General features: G+C 44.1%; 1 protein-coding gene across 1 annotated transcript in view; it reads left to right on the forward strand.

Moving 5' to 3' along the window:
- The window catches only part of CCDC62 (coiled-coil domain containing 62), a 1334937-nt gene that overhangs the window by 940771 nt on the left and 373786 nt on the right, over positions 1-20380 (forward strand). The window contains exon 5 of the mRNA XM_044068912.1: positions 417-583. Coding sequence (XP_043924847.1) covers positions 417-583 — 167 coding nt within the window. The remainder of the gene's footprint in view (positions 1-416; positions 584-20380) is intronic.

A 20380-nucleotide genomic window follows, 5' to 3' on the forward strand; every position in this document is an offset into this window, starting at 1 on the left:
CCCCGGGGTAAACAGAAGAACGAGACTTGTCATTTATTCTCCTTCCTGGTTTAGCTTCGGGTTATTTTTAAATTGGATAAGGAAAATTATTTTTTTAGCACATTGTTTTACCCTGAAAAAAATTGGAATGCCTCAACAGTTTTTGAGTTTAATAATTTGGTTTCTTTAAATTAGAAAGCAAAATATATAAAAATATAAAAAAAACTGGGATATCTTGGCATCTAGTACATTGCATCTAGACTACTGCAATGACCCAAGGATTGGGGGCCAAGATAACTCGGTGCATGGCATAACAGGGTTACGTTGTATCTTCACTGCATCACTGCATTGGTGAAATGGTGCAGAATGTATAACCTGCACATACGTTTAGTGGGTAAAAACATTCATGTAGTATTTTTCTCTCCATTTTTTTAAAGATGAATTGCAGAAAAGAAATGATATCATCAGAACACTGACAAAAAGGATAAAGTCATTTGAGTCTCAGAGGCATGATTGTGAAACAACATTGGAAAGTACACAACAGCAACTTCTGGAACAGACGCGAAAAGTAGCTGAGGCATCATTCCAGCGTCAGGCATTGGAGGTAGGGAGGTGTGCCTTTAAATGACTGCTACACTTGGGTTTATTCATGCTGTCATTCCAGCGTCAGGCATTAGAGGTAGGGAGGTGTGCCTTTTAATTACTGCTACACTTGGGTTTATTCATGCTGTAATTCCAGTGTCAGGCATTAGAGGTAGGGAGGTGTGCCTTTTAATGACTGCTACACTTGGGTTTATTCATGCTGTCATTCCAGCGTCAGGCATTAGAGGTAGGGAGGTGTGCCTTTTAATTACTGCTACACTTGGGTTTATTCATAGGTTCATAGGTTTATACTAAGCTATCTGCCCTAAGGCATTTAAAAGCCTAGCCCAAAGTTTTGTGGCTTACGCCACCCCTTATATGAAAAAATACTGTACCCATTAGTTTGTTGTGCCTCTGTCCAGCAGTGACACAGAGATGATTCCCGGGGTAAACCTACGATCTCCCATCCACAGGTCAAGATTTCTCTTGAACAGAGCCAGCGAGGTGCTCTGCCTCACATGGACCAGGATTTTATTCCACAGCATAGGGAGTCTGAGTGATAAATCTATCACTCCAGCACATCCTATTTATATCCGTGCTAAGGTTTAAGTCGCTTGCTCTAGTGGTTTTGGTGGATTTGGATTTTTTGAGGTGGAGCATGTCCATTAATTCCGGGTTGGACATGGCCTTGTATGTCAGGCACATGTCACCTCTGAGCAGACGGTATGCGACTGAATAGAGCTGGAGTTTCTTCAATCTGGCAGCATATGACAGATTTTGGAGTCCCTTTATCCTTTTGGTGAGTAACTTTTGGGGTCTCTCCAATTGCTGCAGATGTTGGGTGAGATACATCCCGAATGGGGCATTGTACTCTATCATTGGTCTGATAAGTGAAGAGTACAGGGGAACAATGACCTCACTAGATCTGGATGTGAATCCCTTCATGATCAGGTGGGCAATGTAGAAGGTCTTTCTAACCACTTTAGCAATGTGAGTGTCAAAAGAAAGGCCACTGTCAACCTGGGTCCCCAGGTCCCTGATAACCTCTTCTGTGCTTAGTGGATTGCCACCTATATGGTAGCTTGGGGTTACCTTGTTTTTCCCGAAGGGTATGACTATACATTTTTTGGCGTTTAACTTCAGGTCATGGCTCTGGCACCAGCTATCTGTTTCCGTGAGTCCCTTCTGAAGGATATCCGTGTCCGATGCACTTTCCACTATGGCGCCCAGTTTGCAGTCGCCTGCAAACTTTGTCAGCCAAAGTCCTCCCATGTTGGCCTGTACTTCTGAGAAGTAGATGCCGAACAATAGGGGGCCAAGGACCAAGCCCTGTGGGACACCACTTGTGACCGGCTTGGAGTCTGACATAGCGCCAGCAACTCTAACCCTGTGGGTTCTGTCCTTAAGCCAGTTTGCAACCCATCTTGTGACATATGGGTTTACATTTAAGCTGGTAAGTTTTTCTACAATACCCAAGTGGGGTATTGTGTCGAAAGCCTTTGCAAGGTCAAGGTAGGCTGTATGGACTGCCTTTCCCTCATCAATGGCCTTGGTGACTGTTTCGAAGAAGTCGACCAACATGCTGTCATTCCAGCATCGGGCATTAGAGGTAGGGAGGTGTGCCTTTTAATGACTGCTACACTTGGGTTTATTCATGCTGTAATTCTAGTGTCAGGCATTAGAGGTAGAGAGGTGTGCCTTTTAATGACTGCTACACTTGGGTTTATTCATGCTGTCATTCCAGCGTCAGGCATTAGAGGTAGGGAGGTAGGGAGGTGTGCCTTTTAATGACTGCTACACTTGGGTTTATTCATGCTGTAATTCTAGTGTCAGGCATTAGAGGTAGAGAGGTGTGCCTTTTAATGACTGCTACACTTGGGTTTATTCATGCTGTCATTCCAGCGTCAGGCATTAGAGGTAGGGAGGTGTGCCTTTTAGTTACTGCTACACTTGGGTTTATTCATGCTGTAATTCCAGTGTCCGGCATTAGAGGTAGGGAGGTGTGCCTTTTAATTACTGCTACACTTGGGTTTATTCATGCTGTAATTCCAGTGTCTGGCATTAGAGGTAGGGAGGTGTGCCTTTTAATTACTGCTACACTTGGGTTTATTCATGCTGTAATTCCAGTGTCAGGCATTAGAGGTAGGGAGGTGTGCCTTTTAATTACTGCTATACTTGGTTTTATTCATGCTGTATTTCCAGTGTCCGGCGTTAGAGGTAGGGAGGTGTGCCTTTTAATGACTGCTACACTTGGGTTTATTCATGCTGTCATTCCAGTATCATGCATTAGAGGTAGGGAGGTGTGCCTTTTAATTACTGCTACACTTAGGTTTATTCATGCTGTAATTCCATTGTCCGGCATTAGAGATAGGGAAGTTTACCTTTTAATTACTGCTACACTTGGGTTTATTCATGCTGTCATTCCAGTGTCAGGCATTAGAGGTAGGGAGGTGTGCCTTTTAATGACTGCTACACTTGGGTTTATTCATGCTGTCATTCCAGCGTCAGGCATTAGAGGTAGGGAGGTGTGCCTTTTAATTACTGCTACACTTGGGTTTATTCATGCTGCCATTCCAGCGTCGGGGATTAGAGGTAGGGAGGTGTGCCTTTTAATTACTGCTACATTTGGGTTTATTCATGCTGTCATTCCAGTGTCAGGCATTAGAGGTAGGAAGGTGTGCCTTTTAATGACTGTTACACTTGGGTTTATTCATGCTGTAATTCCAGTGTCGGGCATTAGAGGTAGGGAGATGTGCCTTTTAATGACTGCTCACTTGGGTTTATTCATGCTGTCATTCCAGTGTCCGGCATTAGAGGTAGGCAGGTGTGCCTTTTAATGACTGCTACATTTGGGTTTATTCATGGTCTAATTTCAGTGTCTGGCATTAGAGGTAGGGAGGTGTGCCTTTTAATGGCTGCTACACTTGGTTTTATTCATGCTGTCATTCCTTTGTCAGGCATTAGAGGTAGGGAGGCGTGCCTTTTAATGACTGCTACACTTTGGTTTTCTCATGCTGTCATTCCAGTATTAGGCATTATAGGTAAGAGGTACTACCTTTTAATGACTGTTGCACTTTGGTTTATTTCTCTGCGCCCTTTCCTGTAGATGTATTATGTAATTTCTGTTGAGCAGGACATGATTCTGTAATGATCTTATATAGGTGATAATTAGTGTGAAGTTTTTTTAAAAAATGGCTCCAATCTGTTATGATGTGGTAATGGTCTGCTGAGTGGTGTGGCACACTGATTTTAGAATGGAAGCCAAACGGAATTGGGGCGTCATTAGTTTTGTGGAGAAGTGATGGGTACTGTTCCAGGAAAAGCAGTGTTTAGATGGGGAAAAAGAGTACTTGGACTGCTTTAATGCCAGCTGGAGTCTACAGGGCCTTTTTGTTATAAACACTGCATCATTCTCTGGAGTTAGCAAGCCCAAACACCTTTATTGAATTATCACATGTGACATAGACAAGTTTACATTCATATAAAAGTAACAAAACTATATTAACATAAACATTATACTTCATATATTTTGCTATATATCATATAGCCTAAACAATATTACATCAATTATTCAATTCCTGCCCTTTTTCAAACAAGAAACATTTTTGTAAAACCATCACTTACTACATAGGTAATCATGCATTTATATAAGCAAAAACAAACCACACAGACACAATCCTAGTTGAGAGGTTAAACTCTACAATCAAGTCCATGCTACGGCATTTGCAAATCAGTTTACGAGGGAGTGGAACAAATATTTGCCCCATCTGTTTGCTTACAAAGAGGTTCCCCAGGAATGCACAGATTTTTCACCCTTTGAGTTGCTGTATGGGCATAAGGTGAGGGGACCTCTAGATTTAATTTGAGATGAGTGGGAAGGTGAGTGTGAGTCTCACAAGGAGTCTGTTGTGGCATATGTCCTGAATCTCAGGACAAGGCTCAGGGAACTCATAGGCCTGGCCCAGGAGAACTGTCAGAAGCCCAACAACAGAAAAAGGTGTGGTATGACCGGAATGCTTGATCTAGGGAGTATGCTGTAGGGCAGCAGGTGATGGTTCTTATTCCTGTCAGACCCAACAAGTTGCAAGCAGCTTGGGAGGGACCCTACAAGGTGGTAAGAAAGGTAAGTGATGTTAGCTACATGGTGGAAGTGCTAGGCAGATGGCAGGGGCGCAAACTATACCATGTTAACACGTTGAAACCTTACCATGGTAGGGAGGACCTTGTGCTGAGCATTTGCAGTGGATTGCAGGAGGAGTCCTGAGAGAGAGATCTTGTGACTGATCTCCTCAGTGAGGCTCGGGCTGACACCTCGGTGGAAGGGGTAGCAATGTCCCAGCAGCTATCTCCTGCCCAGGTTTAAGAAATCTGAGCAGTGTTGCAGGAGTTTGGGGGATGTTCACCAGGAAACCAGGGAGCACCCACCTGGTGCAGCACCACGTGGATACAGGACCCCAAAGGCCTATCAGGCAGGCCCCTTATAGGGTGCCTGAGAGAGTCAAACAGACTCTGAGGTAAGAGGTACAGGAGATGTTGGAACTAGGAGTGATTCAAGAGTCCAGCAGTCCCTGGCCCTCACCAGTAGTGTTGGTGCCAAAGAAGGATGGCAGCACCAGGTTCTGTGTGGATTACAGGAAATTATATAGTCACACAGAGTCAGATGCTTACCCCATGCCTAGGACAGATGAGGCCCTAGAGCAGCTGGGTGGGGCTAAGTATCTTACAACCATTGATCTTACCAAGGGTTACTGGCAGGTGCCCTTGACTCCCAGTGCTAGAGAGAAGTCAGCCTTTGTGACTCCTTTTGGCTTGTATGAGTTCACAAAGAAGCCCTTTGGGATGAAGAATGCGCTAGCGACTTTCCAGTGGCTGGTAGATTATATCTTAGCAAGAGCAGGAGGGTTTGCCCTTGCTTACATGGATGATATTGCTATCTACAGCCATTCCTGGCAAGAGCACCTTCAGCATGTCAGGGAGGTGCTGGGCAGACTACAGAGGGCAGGGTTGACCATTAAGCTGAGCAAATGTCTGGTGGGTATGGCAGAGGTCTTCTACCTAGGACATAGAGTGGGGAGTGGTAAGATAAGGCCAGAACCTGCCAAAGTGGAAGCTCTTCAGGCATGGCCTGCACCTGTTACCAAAAAGCAGGTGATGGCATTCTTGGGGACAGCAGGGTACTACAGAAAGTTTGTTCCCAATTGTAGTACCATAGCTGCTCCCCTCACAGACCTGATGAGGAAGAACAGGTCAGATAAGGAAGTGTGGACACCAGCATGTGAGCATGCATTTCAGAAGCTTAAGGAAGCTTTGGGAGGACCCCCTGTGTTAGCCAGTCCAGACTACAGCAAAGACTTTGTTGTGCAGGTGGATGCTTCAAAGTATGGGGTGGGGGCTGTACTTAGCCAGATTTATTCAGAGGGAGAAGAGCACCTAGCGGTTTATCTCAGTCGTAGGCTCCAACCCAAGGAGGAATGCTATGCAGCGGTAGAAAAGGAATGCCTAGCCATAGTGCGGGCACTACAAATTCTTCAGCCTTATCTGTATGGAAGAAAATTCACTGTGATGACTGATCACAACCCTCTAACATGGTTAAACAGAGCCAGTCAGCACAATGCCAAATTGCCAAGATGGAATCTGGGGTTGCAAGCATATGATATGTCAGTGCAGCACTGCAGTGGGAGTAGCAATGCCAATGCAGATGGGCTCTCAAGACAGGGAATGGGGTGAGGTACACCCAGATAGACCTGTCACTCTCAAGCGATGTTTCTCGAGGGGCACTTGAAAAACTTGCTTGAGTTCCCTGGGGAGGGGTGATGATTGGGGAGAGATGGGCGAAGGCTGCCAGCCTAGTCAAATAGAATTTGATATATAATTCTGGCATTTGTAAATAAATGTAAAATACAGGCATGTTTTCTTGAGTGTAAAAGAACAATGTGAAATGTGGAACTGCAAAATATGTGACATCATTGCACTCTACAGGCCCATTGAAGCATGTTGTGACCCTTTCATGGTAGAATTTGGCTCCACTGCATCTAGATGAAGGCTTCATGCCCATTGTTTTAAGGCTAAAGTTTATGACCAGAATTTAGATGTGGAATGTGCTTTATTGTTCTAGTTTCTGCTAGAGTGTATATGTGAAATGCCTTGTATTGTTGTAAGTTTCTGAGCAGGTGTTAGATTGCTAAATAATGCAGTTTGTGGCCTGAGAACTCAGACCAGGTGTTAAGATGATGCAATATGAATACTGGGAAAACCCAAGTGTCAAAAATGATGTAATTTGGGAGGGCCATAGAGACATGTTTGTTAGTAAATGTTTAAATACAATTCCTCACAAGAGACTTGGAGCATTTTGATCTTGGATATCTGACTCAGCACTCTGCCTAAACTCACATGCAAGTTTCTAACACTGTGATTTCTTGTAGGAATAGTTAAAGCTAGTAAAGATAAATTAGGTATTTTTCTTTGAAATCAGACCTGTCCTACTGTATTATTTTAAGTTTCTGTGTGATCTCTGAACTCTTAGATATCTCTGTGGTGCAGTAGTTTTGTCTTGTGTTTTAATTATTTATTATTAAATATTTTTAAAACCTTATACCTGTGGCTGATTTGTGTAGAGATAGGCTCTAGAGTACATTGCGTATTTATAGAGGTTATTGTAATAGGCCACTCTAAAGTAAGCCTAGACTGTTAGTCATACTACCATTGGATAATAATATTTCACAATAATAATTGGACACCCTTTTAAGGGCCTTTTAGTAGCTGATATTAGCTGGGTGGTGGCAGTAATTACTACCGTATAGTCTGGGTAAAGGGGCACAGTTGGAGAATCTGTGTCAGCCTTTCCCAGGAGTGTCTGTGAAGTTGTATAAATACTTATTTCAAAATGCATGTGTGTTGTGTCAGCTACTTGGCAGGGGCATGAAGCACTGGTTGGACAGAGAGGGTACTGGAGGTTTTAGCTTGCCCAGCTAGGCTGAGACCTGGACCCTATAGCTTCGCCAGTGGGGAGTCTTATTGGGGACCTGGTGAGCAAGGGAGCAACCAGCCCCAGACTGACTGTGATCTCTGTGTGCACTTAAGGGAAATTGTACTTTACTGTGTGTATTAGTTATCCTTTCCTCTCTTCTAGGAGATGACCTCCCTGGTGTTATGGTGAGGATTGAGGCTTCTTGATTGCTGGGCCAGGGCAAGGTCGTCACGCAGCTTATATGGGACCCCTCTTGTATCTGAATCTGAAAGAAAAATTTCAGGACTCCAAGCACTCATGTTCAAGAAACCTCTTTTTTGTTCTACAAGGGCGGATGACTTTATAGGATAACCTTTTGTTCATGACAAACATATAACAACAGAAGTCTCTTTAACAAACTCATTCAACCATACCTCTCAGATGTCCCTATTTTTTTTTTTTTTTTTTTTTTGAGTAAAAGAGCCTGACTGCAGTCAATAAAATACAAATAATTATTGTTGCAGACATCTTTTACTTTAGAAAATAGATGTTGTTTCATATTTTGTATTAACTTTGCAAGTCAGTAGTACCAGTATTTAAAATGCGCCCCCAATTTGTTTTCCCTCTTATTATTATTTTTATTTTTTATTATTATCATAATTTACTTGTGATTCTGGGGATATGCGAGAGAACTTTGTTCTCCTTGAACTTGTAGAGAAAATTGAGATTTTTCTTAGGTTAGAACCAGTCGGATTAGGAAAACTGACCAGCTGTAGAAAAGCAGAGCTTGCCAGACTGTTTTCAAGTGGCTTGTTCATTGTTACAAGTACCATTGCAGGGTATTTATTTTTTATTTATTCTTTTCCTGGATAGAGCACTGATCTCCATGGCCCTTTTTCAGAGTCAGCCCAGGGGCAGTATCTGGTTAAGAGACCTGCTCGGAGTCCTGCATTTAGGCATTGGAGGCTGAGGGAATACCTCCTGGTCTAATCACATTGCTTTTTACTAGGAGGACAGCCACTGACTGCTGTAGCCATTCTAAAGGGGTAAATAAGCAGGATGTACTAGAAGCCACCCGGTCCTTATTCCACACTTTTATTATTTATTTACTATCAATAAATACATAGGCAGGATATACTAGAAGCCAGCTGGTCCTTATTCCACACTTTTATTATTTATTTACTATCAGTAAATACATAGGCAGGATATACTAGAAGCCAACTGATCCTTATTCCACACTTTTATTATTTATTTACTATCAATAAATACATAGGCAGGATATACTAGAAAGCCACCCGGTCCTTATTCCACACTTTTATTATTTATTTATTATCAATAAATACATAGGCAGGATATACTAGAAGCCAGCTGGTCCTTATTCCACACTTTTATTATTTATTTACTATTAAAAAATACATAGGCAGGATATACTAGAAGCCAGCTGGTCCTTATTCCACACTTAATTATGTATTTACTATCAATAAATACATAGGCAGGATGCACTAGAAGCCAGCTGGTCTTTATTCCATATTTTTTTGTTATTTATTTACTATCAATAAATACATAGGCAGGATAAACTAGAAGCCAGCTGGTCCTTATTCCACACTTTTATTATTTATTTCTATTAATAAATACATAGGCAGGATATACTAGAAGCCAGCCGGTCCTTATTCCACACTTTTATTATTTATTTACTATCAATAAATACATAGGCAGGATATACTAGAAGCCACCCGGTCCTTATTCCACACTTTTATTATTTATTTACTATTAATAAATACATAGGCAGGATATACTAGAAGCCAGCTGGTCCTTATTCCACACTTTTATTATTTATTTACTATTAATAAATACATAGGCAGGATATACTAGAAGCCACCCGGTCCTTATTCCACACTTTTATTATTTATTTACTATCAATAAATACATAGGCAGGATGTACTAGAAGCCAGCTGGTCTTTATTCCATATTGTTTTGTTATTTATTTACTATCAATAAATACATAGGCAGGATATACTAGAAGCCAGCTGGTCCTTATTCCACACTTTTATTATTTATTTACCATCAATAAATACATAGGCAGGATATACTAGAAGCCAGCTGGTCCTTATTCCACACTTTTATTATTTATTTACCATCAATAAATACATACGCAGGATATACTAGAAGCCAGCCCGTCCTTATTCCACACTTTTATTTATTTACTATCAGTAAATACATAGGCAGGATATACTAGAAGCCAGCTGGTCCTTATTCCACACTTTTATTATTTATTTACTTTCAATAAATACATAGGCAGGATATACTAGAAGCAGCCACCTGGTCCTTATTCCACACTTTCTTGAAGTACTGCAAGCAGCTGTGGTGTTCAGGCCATGGCTTTGGCCACCTTTGGAGGCATTCCCTAGTTGTTGCTGTGGGGGGAGGGAGTAGGGAGCCTTCCTGTACCCAATTACTGCAACAGTAAAACACACCAGAAACACAGTACAGTCATGTGACATATAATACTAGATGTTTCAGTGTGTTCACTGTTGGAATCCTGCTTTCCCTCCCTCCCTATTCTGTTTTGCTAAGGGACAAGTTACCCACAAAGCAGTACCCATATAAATTATTTAGCTGCCGCATTGCCTATTAATATTTGATTATTTCTTTTGAATATTTTGGCAATCGATTGCCGTTACCGTGAACATTTTGTAAATATGTTTCTAACCCAAAATATTTACAGTTACTTAGAAGCTGATTAAAATGTGCTATAATTTGCAGATTTGCTTCCTTTATTGCTGTCCTTTTATGATTAAGCTGTCGTAGAAGCCCCCCCAAGGGTTGTATAAGAGAATGTGAGTGCATGCTACAAGAGGTGTTTAGTATTGTATCAGTATCCAGACTATTTCAGCTAGAAGCCATTGAGGGTGGTGGTCATCTGTATTGTGGCAAATATACAAGTGTAGCTTGGTGGTGTAAAATGTCTAGTAATAGTATTCCTGTACTGGTTCTGGTTCTGGTTCCTACTCTGTCCTCAACAGACTAGGTAAAGTTTTTTGAATGCATTATGTTAAGAATTTAAACATGACTATGAAAGTTTGCACAAGATGAGATGTGGCTGGGATACTGAGTGGATGCAAGGAGATGGTGCTGGGATACTGAGCACATGAGATGAGATGTTGCTGGGATACTTAGCGGATGCGATGAGATGTTGCTGGGATACTGAGCACATGCGATGAGATGTTGCTCTGATACTGAGCGCATGCAATGAGATGTTGCTGGGATACTGAGCGCATGCAATGAGATGTTGCTGGGATACTGAGCGTATGCAATGAGATGTTGCTGGGATACTGTGCACATGCGATGAGATGTTGCTGGGATACTGTGCACATGCGATGAGATGTTGCTGGGATACTGTGCACATGCGATGAGATGTTGCTGGGATACTGTGCACATGCAATGAGATGTTGCTGGGATACTGTGCGCATGCGATGAGATGTTGCTGGGATACTGTGCGCATGCGATGAGATGTTGCTGGGATACTGTGCACATGCAATGAGATGTTGCTGGGATACTGTGCACATGCGATGAGATGTTGCTGGGATACTGTGTGCATGCGATGAGATGTTGCTGGGATACTGTGCGCATGCGATGAGATGTTGCTGGGATACTGTGCACGTGCAATGAGATGTTGCTGGGATACTGAGCGCATGAGATGATGCTGCTGGGATACTGAGTAATGGGGCACACATTCCTGTGGTGCAAGGGTTAAGGCTGTGAGCTGTAATTCCTGTGGTGCAAGGGTTAAGGCTACGAGCTGTAATTCCTGTGGTGCTTATAAAGAGGTCATGCAGGCGGCACCCTAGTACTGATAATGCAGTGCTGCTGTGAGAAATTTCAGGACTTCACATTCAGAATCAAAACTTCACTGTCATGAGAAGTGGTATTTAGGAAGGAGAAGAAAAGAATTACTGTCTTAAAAAATACAGGTTGTGAAGTTTGGGTCAGGAAGAAGGCCTCAATACAAGTTTTCTTTTTATGTGCAGACCTTTCTAGTGGATAGTTCTGTTTCTGTACAACAAAATACAGCCACTTAACACTGGACTGAGCTGTCATGATTTGACTGTATTCAAAAGAAATAAAAATAAATTGCGTAAAGAGAATAAATATGCAACCTATTTGAGTATCATGATGTGAAGAAAAAAAAACTGGCAGTTGGAGCAGAGGGTTAATGCTGTGAGCTGTAATACATGTGGTACAAGGGTTAAGGCTGCAAGTTGTAATTCCTGTGGTGCAAGGGTTAAGGCTGCGAGCTGTAATACCTGTGGTGCAAGGGTTAAGGCTGCGAGCTGTAATACCTGTGGTGCAAGGGTTAAGGCTGCGAGCTGTAATTCCTGTGGTGCAAGGGTTAAGGCTGTGAGCTGTAATACCTGTGGTGCAAGGGTTAAGGCTGCGAGCTGTAATACCTGTGGTACAAGGGTTAAGGCTGCGAGCTGTAATACCTGTGGTGCAAGGGTTAAGGCTGCGAGGTGTAGTACCTGTGGTGCAAGGGTTAAGGCTGCGAGCTGTAATACCTGTGGTGCAAGGGTTAAGGCTGCGAGCTGTAATACCTGTGGTACAAGGGTTAAGGCTGCGAGCTGTAATTCCTGTGGTGCAAGGGTTAAGGCTGCGAGGTGTAGTACCTGTGGTGCAAGGGTTAAGGCTGCGAGCTGTAATACCTGTGGTGCAAGGGTTAAGGCTGCGAGCTGTAATACCTGTGGTGCAAGGGTTAAGGCTGAGAGCTGTAATTCCTGTGGTGCAAGGGTTAAGGCTGCGAGCTGTAATACCTGTGGTGCAAGGGTTAAGGCTGCGAGCTGTAATACCTGTGGTGCAAGGGTTAAGGCTGCGAGCTGTAATTCCTGTGGTGCAAGGGTTAAGGCTGTGAGCTGTAATTCCTGTGGTGCAAGGGTTAAGGCTGCGAGCTGTAATACCTGTGGTGCAAGGGTTAAGGCTGAGCTGTAATACCTGTGGTGCAAGGGTTAAGGCGAGCTGTAATACCTGTGGTGCAAGGGTTAAGGCTGCGAGCTGTAATACCTGTGGTGCAAGGGTTAAGGCTGCGAGCTGTAATACCTGTGGTGCAAGGGTTAAGGCTGCGAGCTGTAATACCTGTGGTGCAAGGGTTAAGGCTGCGAGCTGTAATTCCTGTGGTGCAAGGGTTAAGGCTGCGAGCTGTAATACCTGTGGTGCAAGGGTTAAGGCTGTGAGCTGTAATTCCTGTGGTGCAAGGGTTAAGGCTGCGAGCTGTAATTCCTGTGGTGCAAGGGTTAAGGCTGCGAGCTGTAATTCCTGTGGTGCAAGGGTTAAGGCTGCGAGCTGTAATACCTGTGGTGCAAGGGTTAAGGCTGCGAGCTGTAATACCTGTGGTGCAAGGGTTAAGGCTGCGAGCTGTAATACCTGTGGTGCAAGGGTTAAGGCTGCGAGCTGTAATTCCTGTGGTGCAAGGGTTAAGGCTGCGAGCTGTAATACCTGTGGTGCAAGGGTTAAGGCTGCGAGCTGTAATACCTGTGGTGCAAGGGTTAAGGCTGCGAGCTGTAATACCTGTGGTGCAAGGGTTAAGGCTGCGAGCTGTAATACCTGTGGTGCAAGGGTTAAGGCTGAGAGCTGTAATACCTGTGGTGCAAGAGTTAAGGCTGCGAGCTGTAATTCCTGTGGTGCAAGGGTTATGGCTGCAAGTTGTAATACCTGTGGTGCAAGGGTTAAGGCTACGAGCTGTAGTACCTGTGGTGCAAGGGTTAAGGCTGTGAGCTGAAATACCCTGTGGTGCAGGTTTTGATCCCTTTAGTCTTCATTTGCTTACTTTATGACCTTGAGCAAATCACCTTTCACTGAACTCCGTTAACTCACACCTTGTGCCACGGGGAGGGTCTCTTAACCAGACAGTGCTTAGAGCCATTCGGGATTTTGTCCCAGAAAGTGCTTAGGGGCATTGGGGATTTTGGCCCAAACAGTGCTGAGGGGTATTGGAAATTTTGGCAGGGCTCCTCAGTAGTCCCCTGGACTGGAAGCCTAGTACCTACCCCTGTGAACCTAACATTCAAAGAAAGGATTACAGGCAAGTTAAATTGGATGATCTAACTTCAAGGTCCTCCCTCTGTGCATCTGTGATGAGGGTTATCCTTCCTTCCACTCCAGCTTAGTCGCTTTCTGTAAAGCTTCCTTTTCAGGGGCGTGTGCACAATCTGCCAGTGCATGGTGTTATCTCAGGTGCCACACTGGAAGAGTATAGTAAGTCCCCTGAGCCTCCTATATTTTCTCTTTCATCACAGAATTTGCCTGGTAGGGGCCAGGATTTGCCAGATCATTCAAGTGCTCGGATCATTCAACCACAAGTAGCATTATGATTCAGTCATAGTCCATATGGGCGGCGCAGTGGTGCAGCGGTTAATGTTGTCGACTCTCAGCAAGAGGTTCTCCAGTTTGATTCCCAGCTGGGGTGCCTTCTGTGCAGAGTCTGTATGCCCTTCCTGCATTCGCATGGGTTTTCTCCGGGTATAGTGGTTTCCTCCAAACATTCCAAAGACATGCATATGGAGCGTTAATCCCCGGTCCTCCACTGAAAATAGGCTGTGTCCTAGTCTGACTTTCCCAGTCAATAAATGTTAAATAAAATAAATAAACAAATATGGGTGTGAATGTCCTGAGACATACCTGCCTGGACTATCTGAAGAGAGACATAATTGACTTCTCTGAATACATGTCATTAAATGATTGGCTTAGTTACTGGTGTCATTCCAAGGGGGGTCCAGTATTTGCCAACTTGGGATAACATGATCGACAGACCACGCTGCTTTGCCAGAGATGGTCTACACCTGTTGCTGCTAGGCTTTTGAATACTGCTCAAGGCATTAGCCACCCTCTCAGTGCCTTTTTTTAGGCAGTGCCAAACCAACAGGCCTACCAGTGTAACAAATTCTTCTAATGCCAAGCCGAAGGTTCTACTGCTCAATGCTAGGAGTCTTAATAAGAAACTGCACTCCTGGCAGCTCATCCCTGCTAGACACTGACATCTGTAGTGTTAGCAGGACATGGTTCAAGGCTGCAGAAAGTACCCCAGCAGTGCAAGGCCACAGTGCCTATCACACATGCAGACCACCAGCTAAAAAGGAAAAAATGAAAGGAGGAGAAGTTTCCAGCTACATAAAAAACCATAAAACCTCTAGATTGGTTGAGCAGGGTGACTCTCTTAAGCTACTCCATGTCCAGCTGAAAGGGGGGCAAGTTTCCAGCTACATAAAAAACCATCACACCTCTAGATTGGTTGAGCAGGGTGACTCTCTTAAGCTACTCCATGTCCAGCTGTCCACAGGCAAAATCCCCCACCATATCATCGGTAGTTACAGGTCCCCAACTGTGAAACATGAAAACCACTCTGCATACCTGAAGTTACTAGAATCACTTACCATTCAGCTCAACACACTACACATGGGTGATTTTAACTACTACTCCAGAAACTGGGAAACATGCACGACCACTAACATGCAGGCTCAGTGGTTCCTGGACTTCGTCAGTGCAAATGCTCTGGAACAGCTGGTCTGCATTACCACTGGGCGCTCGGATATCCTTAACATAGTACTCTCAAAAATGGAGGAAGCTTTGCACACATCACCCCCCCCCCCCCCGCGTAATGTCCTCCTTGGTAAGATTGTATCATAAATCGCTCTCCTTTGAAGTAAATGGTAATGGCAGTACCCCCATCAAACACTAAAACCCTAAAGAATTTTTCCAAAGCAGATTGCTCTCAATTAAGTAATAGCATAGGTAATTTTAAAGCTCCCCCTAACCCCCAAAACACAGAGGCTTATGCAGAAGTACACACAAATGCCTTGTACAACCAGTTAAATGCATAGGCAGTACCTAACAGAAATAAACTCGGGTCTAACCGGAAAAACAAGTCATCCTGGTGGATCCCTGGCATAAATAGGCTATACAACAGAAGGATGAAATTCCTTTCTAGAAGTAAGTGGGATGGTGCACAACAGAGAAACAAATCCCTCGTTAATCTGAACAGGCAAATCAAGGAACTTTGTAAGTCCTGAAAAGTTAAACACGAGACTTAAGTAGCCTCCCAAGCAAAGGATAACCATGAAGCATTTTTAGCTATGTCCGATATCTTAAGTGAAACGCTCAGTAATGTGCTGAGTTGGCTGTAGATGGTGCTACCTAAACTCAGCCAGAAAAAGTAGCAAACCTGCTGGCCGATAAATTCAGCTGAAATTTCACCCCCTCATCACCTTCAGTTACTCCTCATAAAATACCCCTACTGTTCCTTTGCCTTTTATCACAAAAGAACAGGTGGTCTCTGTACTCTATAAAGCTAGAAACACGGCATCAGTGGGCCATGACAGAATCCCAGAGTACTTATTAAATAGCTTGAAAATGATTTAGCCAACTCACTCAAACTGGCTTTGTGCTAGTAGAATGGAGGACAGCAACAGTCATCCCTCTGCACAAGGGGTGGGGGGCATCAACTGACCCAGGAAACTACAGACCCATAAGTCTGACTAGCCGCATATCCAAGGCTATGGAAATGATGATGATGATGTAAGAAATCTCCAGACTCTAGACCCAACCCAGTTCGGCTTCAGCAAGGGTGGATCCTGCCTGATCAGTCTGCTGGATTCTTTCAGAAGGTCACCAAGGCCATGGACGAGGGCAAGACAGTGCATACCACCTACCCAAGGCATGTGACACAATACTCTACTCTGGTATTGTAGATGAACTCACAAAGTTGAGCATACACCTCTACATCACCAGATGGATAGTCAAATGTTTTGCTGTGGGACACGTTGTTAAAGTGGGGGAATCCACATCCAGCAAGAGGCCAGTCACCAGTGGAGTACCACAAGGCTCAGTGCAGGGCTTCCTCCTGTTTGGAATATACTTTTCAGATATCAGGGCAACTATAGATGGCCTTTGGCTGACCAAGTTTGCTGATAAACTGCAAGCTGGGGACAATCATTGACTCCCTAAACAATGTTGATATCCTACAGAAAGGTCTGACGCAGACTAATGATTGGTGTCCAAGCCATGGCCTCAAACTAAATGAGATGAAGTGCATAATAATTCCCTTTGGGAAATCAGATACCTCTGCAACTTAAAACATTGATAGCATCCCCCTAAGAGTAGACTCAATGGTGAGAGATCTAGGTTCTCAGATAATAATCTGAATTTTGACCACTGTATGTTCAAGGTGGTGAGGGAATCCTTCTGTGTGGCTCAGCTTGTAAGTGAGGGCATGGTGTCCAGATCTAATAATGTCATAGTATCACTGTGCTTTGCCTTCATCAGACCAATAATTAAGTACAGTACACCCTTTGGCATGTACCGCGCCAGGCACCTTCCACAATTGGAGTGTACTTTGAGGTTTCTCACCAACAAAATATAGGGTATAACCAGCATGTCATATATAGACTGATCATTGTACTCAGTTTCCTAATGATTACTGACGGATGATCTGTGCCTGACCTTAAAGGCAGCTTTTGACCTGGCCCTGATGGAAATGTTGCATACACATATAACTGCATGAGGGTTACCCACTCAAAAGATCTAAATCTTATCTCTGGCATGAGTATATCATGCTGGAGAGACAGATGTGTCCCAGAGATTGCCCCTCCTTTGCAATAGGCTTCCTAGTCATGTGAAGCAGAGTCGTTCACTGACCATCTTCAAACTCAGGCTAGACCAATGGATGAGAAATCACACATTCACTCCTGGGGTGGCACCCATGTTCCTTATGGACAGAGGCAGTCTGTAAAACAAAAATTGTCAAAACCCTTCTTGCTGACCCTTGTTATCTTTCCCCTAGGGATAGAAAATTGGGTAAAATCTGAGTAAAACTGGCTATGCTTGTAAGGCCTCTTTAGCCGTTAGCCTAGTAATCTCCTGTGAACCAATGATTTCACTCCTGGCATTCATTGTAAAAAAAAACCTTCTTCTGTAAGCCAGCTAAGGCACTGAAGTGTTCATATGGCTACAAAATTAGATTCCAGTTCCTCTTTCAGTTGCCTGGAAGGTGGGAGCATCATATGAAGAGGTTCAGCTTAGCCAGCTGAAGAAGTAGGAGGGAGGACATCCTGGCCTGTTTCTCTACTTGTGAATTATGGTGATGATTGCAAGTACCCAGAATGTGGAACTGTAAGATGGATGGTCCGTCTTACAGACCCAGGCCTTTGCTTTTGCAGCATTAAATGGTTAAAGAAGTGAAGGACAGACGTCGTTCCCATCCTTCATATCTTGCGTCTTCCCCTGACTTGGCCTTCTGCTCGCTGCATGTCATGTTCTTAATCATGAGTCTGAGTTTGCTTTCATTTTCATTTTCATCTTTAGCAGATAAGGAGCGGTTTACGAGGCATGCACCCTTGCACTCACTCTGATATTTTGTATCAAGGAGCATAAGCACTGCCCAACCCTGGCTCAATGCCATGTTTCTCTCAGAGGCCTGTTTCTTAGACTCTCATACCTGGAGCTCTGTAGCCTGACTTTGGACAGAGGACTCGGTGGCCTAGCGTGTGCTCTCCTGGACTCTGTCATACCACAGTGCGGACTCTAGACTCAAGAGTGAGCGAATGTTGCGTCTTTCCCAGCTCCCTTCCCTCAATTGCTTGACTCCATACAAGTCAGCAGGGTCTGAACACACCTATTAAAGAGTTGACGGCAGGATCAGGCTTAGACATAAGCTCCACAGTTTTTAGCAGTGGAAGTAGACAACCTTTTTATCTAAGGAGATCTCAGCTGTGACAGACTCATTGGCTACATTTCCTGGGTGGGCTGAAGATCTCAGCTGTGACAGACTCATTGGCTACATTTCCTGGGTGGGCTGAAGATCTCAGTTGTGACAGACTCATTGGCTAAATTTTCTAGGTGGGCTGACAGTGCATCATTATCAACGACCCCCTTTTTCCATTTTCTACATGGGGTATGGGTGTTGTATCACTTATTGTCCTCTACCTATTCAGTGTCCTCTACCTATTCAGTGCCACTCTCCTACCTTCTTTGACACTCATGTTTGACTGTCGCAGATCTTCTCTCACACAGTCCATCCACGTCTTTGTTGGATGCCCTCGTTTCCTCTTGCCTTCTTTCTGTCCATCCCAAATCTTCTTCAGCAGGTTGTCTTTTGCTTTTCCACATTTTTTTTTATTCTTGGTTGAGGCGCTTTCTGTGTGGAGTCTGCATGACCTCCTTGCATTCTTGTGGGTTTCCTCTGGGTGCTATGGTTTCATCCCACATTCCAAAGCTGTCTCTGGAGCTTTTCCCCCCAGGCCTCCACTGAAAATGGACTCTGTCCCAGTTGAGGTTTTCTGGTAAACAAATGTTAAGTTAATTAAAAATAAATAAAAATGTGCCTGAACCACAGTAATCTATTCTCTTTGAACTTTTCTGCAATTGGAGCTATTTGGGCTTCTGCACTTATGTCCTCATTTCTTCATCTGCCCACAGTGGGCTTCCTACCACCCATCTCAGGCTCTTCATCTACATCATATCCAGCTCTTCAACTGTTCTGCCTGGGTTTTCTGTGTAATACAGTAGTACTGGTCACACCACTGTTTTGTACACCTTACTTTTCAGCTTCTTTGGCATTCTTCTGCAATACACTCCCCTTGACACACTGTGCCAATTGGTTGCAGCCCCTTTTATTCTAGCTTGGACCTTCTCATTCAGACTTCCCTTCTCCTAAATCCCAGATAATTGAAGCTGTTGACCAGTTCCACTGTTTTCCCTTCTGCCTTAGTTGTCAGGTTATTCTGATTTCACCCATTTTCATTTTCTACCATTACAACTGTATTATTTGTGCTCAAGTTCAGCCCTTGTGCCTTTAGCTTTCACTCCATTCCCCTATCCTTTACTGAAGTTCTTGCTCAGAGTCTGCCCGTAATGCCACATCATCTGCATACATTAACTTTGTTGAACTGTTCCCTCCAACCTGTTTGCTAATGTAGTTCATCACCAGTATGAACAGCAGTGGGCTCGGAGCTGAACCCTGATGTACACCCACTCCCACTGGAAACCCCTCTGTGACACCAAACACTGTCTGTACTTGAGTCTGCACTAATTTTACTAATATTTCTGGGACTTTGAACTTCCACAGGACTGCCCAAATCAACCTTCTTGGAACCTTATCATATGCTTCCTTCAAGTCTAGGAATCCCCTCTGGAATGGAAAGAATAGACTCTTTCCTCATCTTTTCTCCGCTGTCTGTCTCACTGGAAACATTGGGTCAGTTCTGCTGCATCCTGGTCACACTCTGAACTGCTCCTCTCCCAGCTGTCTGTCTCACTGGAAACATTGGGTCAGTTCTGCTGCATCCTGGTCACTCTGAACTGCTCCTCTCCCAGCTGTCTGTCTCACTGGAAACATTGGGTCAGTTCTGCTGCATCCTGGTCACACTCTGAACTGCTCCTCTCCCAGCTGTCTGTCTCACTGGAAACATTGGGTCAGTTCTGCTGCATCCTGATCACACTCTGAACTGCTCCTCTCCCAGCTGTCTGTCTCACTGGAAACATTGGGTCAGTTCTGCTGCATCCTGATCACACTCTGAACTGCTCCTCTCCCAGCTGTCTGTCTCACTGGAAACATTGGGTCAGTTCTGCTGCATCCTGATCACACTCTGAACTGCTCTTCCAGCTGTCTGTCTCACTGGAAACATTGGGTCAGTTCTGCTGCATCCTGATCACACTCTGAACTGCTCTTCCAGCTGTCTGTCTCACTGGAAGCATTGGGTCAGTTCTGCTGCATCGTGATCAGACTCTGAACTGCTCCTCTCCCAGCTATCTGTCTCACTGGAAACATTGGGTCAGTTCTGCTGCATCCTGATCACACTCTGAACTGCTCTTCCAGCTGTCTGTCTCACT

The sequence above is a fragment of the Protopterus annectens genome, chromosome 4.part0 (assembly GCF_019279795.1).
Source record: "Protopterus annectens isolate FY-2018-M chromosome 4.part0, PAN1.0, whole genome shotgun sequence".
Lineage (NCBI taxonomy): Eukaryota > Metazoa > Chordata > Ceratodontiformes > Protopteridae > Protopterus > Protopterus annectens.